The sequence below is a fragment of the Auxenochlorella protothecoides genome, assembly GCF_000733215.1.
Source record: "Auxenochlorella protothecoides strain 0710 unplaced genomic scaffold scaffold72, whole genome shotgun sequence".
In the NCBI taxonomy this organism is placed as follows: Eukaryota; Viridiplantae; Chlorophyta; class Trebouxiophyceae; order Chlorellales; family Chlorellaceae; genus Auxenochlorella; species Auxenochlorella protothecoides.
The window spans coordinates 5,270-11,253 of record NW_011934305.1 but is presented as its reverse complement, the minus strand read 5'-3'; the positions used below and the strand labels follow the sequence as shown (position 1 = coordinate 11,253).

General features: G+C 63.7%; 2 protein-coding genes across 2 annotated transcripts; one reads left to right on the top strand and one right to left on the bottom strand.

The window, feature by feature from the left end:
• Positions 1 to 511: 511 nt before the first annotated feature.
• Positions 512 to 2,706, bottom strand: F751_5853 (Glycerol-3-phosphate acyltransferase 3; the record flags this gene model as incomplete). Its single annotated transcript, XM_011401675.1, has 4 exons — positions 512 to 583; positions 829 to 1,448; positions 1,745 to 2,079; positions 2,648 to 2,706. The coding sequence occupies 4 exons, from the start codon at positions 2,704 to 2,706 to the stop codon at positions 512 to 514; spliced, it is 1,086 nt and encodes a 361-aa protein (XP_011399977.1).
• Positions 2,707 to 3,008: 302 nt separating this feature from the next.
• F751_5852 (Phosphoethanolamine N-methyltransferase) lies at positions 3,009 to 5,441 on the top strand (the record flags this gene model as incomplete). The annotated part of the gene is made up of 5 exons (XM_011401674.1): positions 3,009 to 3,134; positions 3,219 to 3,397; positions 3,605 to 3,971; positions 4,309 to 4,665; positions 4,959 to 5,441. The coding sequence occupies 5 exons, from the start codon at positions 3,009 to 3,011 to the stop codon at positions 5,439 to 5,441; spliced, it is 1,512 nt and encodes a 503-aa protein (XP_011399976.1).
• Positions 5,442 to 5,984: the final 543 nt, after the last annotated feature.

Genomic DNA, 5,984 nt, shown 5'->3' with positions numbered 1-5,984 from the left:
GCGCTGCTGCCGGGTGTCGCCAGACCTGGACATCCTCAGGCTGGGCAGCGTGTGGGCGGGCTGGAGTCCTTGGCAGCCAGGGGTATCAGGGCGGGAGCGCGGTCACCTTTGCCCGTCATGATCGTGTCAAGTGGTCCATGGCGCCATCCCCTCAGCATGACTGCACCATGGCATACCCCTCACTCCTGCCCAGTAACCTCGACTCTCGAGCCAGACATGAAAGACCTCATAACAAGATGCTGGGGCACGACACCGGCACAGGAGGGGGAAAACAGCCGGGCCTCGAAAAATGTGGCCTGTGGCCGTGACAAGGGGCGGCCAGGCAGGAAGGGCATGAGCTCCTGTCTTGCGGCGTGGGGCTCCAGTGCTGTGCAATCGTGGCTCAAGGGCTGAAGCTCTGGGTTTGGGGCATACTTGTGGCGGAAATATTGGCCAGGGATGGCTGCCGGATGTGAGGAGAGCGTCCCGCTCCTCTTCCTTTGGCTTCCGACGCTTTCATCGACCTCCCGGATCACAGCGGCACCACATGCTTGCTGATGATGGCGCTGTAGGTCCGCCGCTGGCTCTCAATCAGATCGGGGTGCTGTTGTGCGTTGAGGGGGATGGGGGTGAGGGGGATGGGGGTGGGATGGGAGGGTGGGAACGTATTCAGACAGACTCTCAACCCACACCAGCCATCACACACATTGTCAGCGGGTACCTTCCCGACACCACAAGTGGGCCCCTGTACGGGCATGCTGGCAAGCTCTTCCAGTCCCCCCTTCCGGCTGCCAATCTGGAACAGCCGCCCGACGCACCGCCAGCAAACCTCTGCCCCTCGGCCCGCACCTTCTCGGCCAGGTTGTAGTACTTGAGGTAGCCGTCCCAGGGCGCGACCGTGAGCCGCGCCCGCTTCGCGATCATGGCCTGCACGCGCTCGGCAAACTCCTGGGAGCTCTCCCCCGGCTGCTTGCTCTGCGGCTCCAGGAAGTAGACGTCGCAGACCAACGCCCAGGAACGCATGATCTTGAGCAGGTGAGCGGTGAAGGACTGGCGCTTGCTGTTCCAGAACGCGTCCACGAAGATCTTGTTGTACTTGATGGCGATGGGGCAGACCGTGGCGCCGAGGTCGAAGGCTCCCTTCCGGAACATGACGCAGTACTCGTTGTTCACGCAGGTGCCCTCCGGGAAGATGAGCAGGGGCATGGAGTTGGGGTCGGCCACGTGGTCGCGCATGCGCTGGTGCACCAGCGTCCGGTCCTTGGCCTGCGTGCGGTTGAAATACAGGCAGCCCAGGGAGTTGAGGTAGCGCTTCTGGAACAGGCCCACCCAGCCGGGGTGGAGCTGCATGATGGCGGCAAAGGGCGTGTAGGCGCACAGCACCGCGTAGTCGATCATGGAGGTGTGGTTGGCCACCCACACGCGGTTGGCCGTGGAGACGGGGCGGGGCCCGTGGTACCGGATCACGCCTGCGCGGGAAAGCGGGATTTTATGGGGGGAGTGAGGTTGTTGGAGGGTAGGAGACATGCCCAGAGTGGTGGTGGGGGGGTGACAGTGCGTGCTGGGACACGGATGGCCCCGAAAGGGCTGTCTGGTGATGGCCGGGTGGGCTCGATGCACAGAGGGCGATGAGGACGCTGCGTCGTGGAATCTACCCAATGTGGGATGACAGCGCGCACCGCTGCGTCAGCGTGTGCCGAGACAGCCATGAACTCTTCAAACACCCCATACACAGCCCCTCTGCTCAGTTTGCCAACCACAGAACATTCCCCCTCCCGCATGCCTGTCCAGGAGGTGACGAAGATCTGGGCCATGAACTGCACCACCCTGCGCTCGGCCAGGGTGCGGTGCTTTGCGGGCAGGGCCTCCGCAACCATGAAGGCCACGATGAAGACGAGGGCGCCCAGGAGGAGGGTGAGCAGGCGCAGGGGGAAGATGATTGCGTTGCGCAGGACGACGCCCAGGATCCAGAGGGGGAGCAGGTAGAAGTTCCAATTCCAGGGCTCGTCCACGGCGGAGGTGAAGCAGCGGAGGAAGGAGTCGTCCACGATGGCGCTGGCGGCATCGTTCAGGGGGCTGCTGATGTCCAGCACGTCAGACCTGTGGTGTTGTGTGGGGGGGTTTAAGGGTGGTGGGGGGGGGTTGTGTGCTGCAATGGTGGCCAGATGGCATGCAGCCTGGCCACCCCGCCATGTTCCAGGGGCCAGCATGCGGCAGATCCTGAGGGCCACACAGGGGTGTTTCGTGTAGGAGCCAGGGCATGGCCCTAGTCCCAGGCGGGCATGCAACAGTGCTTGAATCCTGTGAGATTGCCCCGTCCAACACACCAGGGAGGGCCTACTTACAGCAAGTTGGACCCTGCATAGTCAGGAAACTCGGACCTTGCCTGGTCGACCAATGCCTGGTAGGGGACAGGGGGGGCAAACGGATCCTGATCCAGCCCCCAGAGACACATCGCGGGCCAAGACGTGACCTCATTGCCATTGGCACACCTCGATTTGTCGCTGGACGTCGGGGCTAACGCCCTCCTTCAGTCCGCCGTCGAGGTGAGGGAGGTCTATCGAGCTCAAGTGGATATTCTTGAGGCTGCATTGCGGGCGCATCCTTCCGAGATGTGGTACAGGTGCTTGAGGGAAGTGGCTTGAAAGTGATTTCCTCCGACTCCTACCTGGTGAGGCCGACCGGGTTCGCGGACGTCCTGCGCATGAAGGAGGCCTTGGAGGCCATTGCTGCGACCACCCTTACTTCAAATTACGCAGAACAGCTTCCAGCAGCACCGAGTGCGATGACGCCGGGTTTGTGTCGTGGGGAAGGACTGGTTTTCGGGTTTCCGACTCGCTGCTGCATAGATTTTCGTGCTTTCGTAGCGCGCTCTGCTGGCGACAGACGTCGCCCCCCCACTGGATATATCGATCCAGCTTCCCTGCGGATTGATCGGGAGCATACCCGCTGACCTCGCAGTATTTGTCGTGAACTCGACGGTATCCCGCATCGGCCGTCGCCAGAGGGTACGAGCCGCCACTGCTGCCATGGGAACTCCCCAGGAACGAGAAGCCCAGAAGAGCTACTGGGCGGAGCACTCGAGCAACGCCACGGTGGAGTCGATGATGCTCGACAGCCAGGCTGCGGATATTGACAAACTGGAAAGGCCAGAGGTGTGTCGTGGGTCTCGTTGCCGTGACTGCTGACGTGGCTCTAGGGCAAGCTGTCACTCTGAGGGTCCACACCCCCGCGAGCAGGTGCTCAAGCTCCTGGGGTCTGTGGACGGCCTGGATGTTGTGGAACTGGGTGCTGGCATCGGGCGATTCACCCGCCCCTTGGCGGAGGAGGCACGCAGTGTGGTGGCACTGGACTTCATGCCCAACCTGATTGAGCAGAACAGGGTGGACAATGGTCACCTGGGCAACATCGACTTCCGGTGGGTTTTTACTGAGGAACAGGAGCTGTACGTCGTGGTGGTTGTGCTTCAAGGTCCCTGGGCAAGGCGATGAGGCCCCCGTTGCGGTACTGAAAAATCTCGTCTGTCAAGGACTCCAGCTCGTGAATGTGCAGCTGCCTGAGTTGCTGGACGACCCAGCCGCCACGCACTCCCATCCCCCGTGTACTTGGTCCCGACACCGTGCAGGTGCGGCGATGCCACCGAGCTGGACCTGCCCGCCGGCTGTGCCGACCTGGTGTTCTCCAACTGGCTGCTCATGTACCTTGCCGACGACGAGGTGGCCAAGCTGGCTCACAACATGCTCACCTGGGTCAAGGTCGGGGGCACGGTCTTCTTCCGCGAGTCCTGCTTCAGGCAGTCTGGCGACAAGGCGCGCGGCAGCAACCCCACCCACTACCGCAATCCCCGCGAGTACTTCAAAATCTTCGACGAGTGCGAGGTGGTGCAGCCAGACGGCCGCGTCGCGGTGTTCGACCTGGTGTGCTGCAAGAGCGTGGACACATACGTGCGTGTCAAGCAGAACCAGAACCAAGTCTGCTGGAAGTGGCGCAAGGTATGTGTGCTTGAGAGTGGAGGGGGTGGGGTGTCCGTGGCGGGTGGCCTCCGGCGCAAGCAAAGGGAGGGGGCCAGGTGTGAGACCTACAGCCACCCAGATTTTGCGCCCGTACCACCAGCGTGTGCTTGCTGCCACACCCCAGGACGGGGCCCCCCGCCTTGGCTTTCACGGCAGGGACACCCGCCCCTTGCATCTCAGTGGGCCAGATTACATTGAATTTCCATGCTCTTGGCATCCCACGGACAGCAGGCAATGTTCCTGCAGACCTGGGCACCAAGCCTGAGCTCCAGTCCATGGACCTTTTGTATGACAAACCCTCGGTACGCACACACAGATCATTAAGCCCGCGCCCACGGCCTTCCGCGTCGACCGGCACTTCCTGGACGGCCAGCGCTACACCGCGGGCAGCATCGCGCGCTACGAGTTTGTGTTTGGCCAGGGCTTCATCTCGCCCGGCGGCGAGCGGCTGACGCAGGAGCTAGCGGCGCGGCTGGGCCTCAACCCCGACGCACACGTGCTGGACGTGGGTTGCGGCGTCGGCGGCAGCGCCTTCCATTTGGCCCGCACCCTTGGCTGCTATGTGTACGGGATAGACTTGTCGGCCAACATGATCCTGACGGCCCTGGAACGGGCCGCCGCCTCGGGCAACGGCGACAAGGCGAGCCGGCGGCTGGGTGGGATGGAGGGTGGGGTTTGGGAAGGCTGGGCGGGACTGCGCACCTTGGACAACCTGCCTGCCCCCCCCCCGACTCTTGCCAGGCCTGCGCAGAGCGCAGCTGCATGAAGGCAGCAGATTGCGGCTGCTAGGGCCTGGGGCTCCCTCAGACAATCCCTGGGGTGCTGCAGCCTGCCAGTCGAGTCTCGGGTTTGCCTGCGGGCAAGGAGGCATCAGCAGCCCCCACGCAGCGGCCCTGCTCCCCGGCACCCCGTGCCACACGCTGCGGGCCTCACCCCCTCAGCCCCCCTTGCCCCACGCGTGCGCAGGTGTCCCTGGAGGTGAGCGACGCCACGAGACGCGCGCTGCCCGAGGCCTCCTTCGACGCGGTCTTCACACGTGACTCCCTGCTCCACATCCACGACAAGCCGGCGCTGTTCTCCCGCCTGCTGCGCGCACTGCGCCCCGGCGGCCAGCTCCTGGTCACGGACTACTGCCGCGGCGGCGGCCCGCCCTCCCCGGGCTTCTCCGCCTACATCGACGACCGGGGGTACGACCTGGTGGCGGTGGCCGAGTACGCGGCCCTGCTCTCCGCCGCGGGGTTTGAGGTGCTGTCTGCGCGGGACGAAACGCCGCGATTCGTCGCCACGCTGGGCGCCGAGCTGGAGCGCCTGCGGGAGCGCCGCGACGAGTTTGTGGCGCGCTTCTCGGAGCGGGAGCACGCCGACATGGTGGCCGGGTGGGAGGCCAAGCTTGAGCGCGCCCACGCAGGCGAGCACTGCTGGGGCGTCTTCCACGCACGGCGGCCATGACGCGCCCTCGGCCCTCCTGCACTGACCCTGTGTGTGTGAAGGGGGGGTGTTCCCTGGCAGACTGCGTATGGGGACCTGGGGTTGGGCCAGCGCCCGATCTTCACACAGGGTGGGGGACGGGAAGGGAGGGGGCTTGCCTGCCAAGGCCCATGTGTCACATACAAGGCAGGCAAGGACAGCTGACAGGAGAAACATGGAGAGGATGCAGGGGGGTTTCTGAAGAACGGAGTGTCGGGAGACGATGTCCTGCATGCCACTGAGGTGTCAGACCATGCGCAGGGTTGTGCTCGCTCCTGCGAGCACTCGCCTAATCCAAAACATGAAGTTCTGAGGACATAAGTGACAAGCAAGGGCATCCATCCATGGTTATAGAAGAAAACCCTGGCGCACAGGCTTCCGACCCAAGGCCATTCCTCTCCTGGGTTACACCAGAGCCTTTGTTCTCGGTGAAGGCGGTAGCGTGAGCCCGCGCCTCGCCCAGGATCACATCAGGGACTCGGGACATGCTGATGCCTGCAACATGGACAGTCCTGTGTGAAAGAA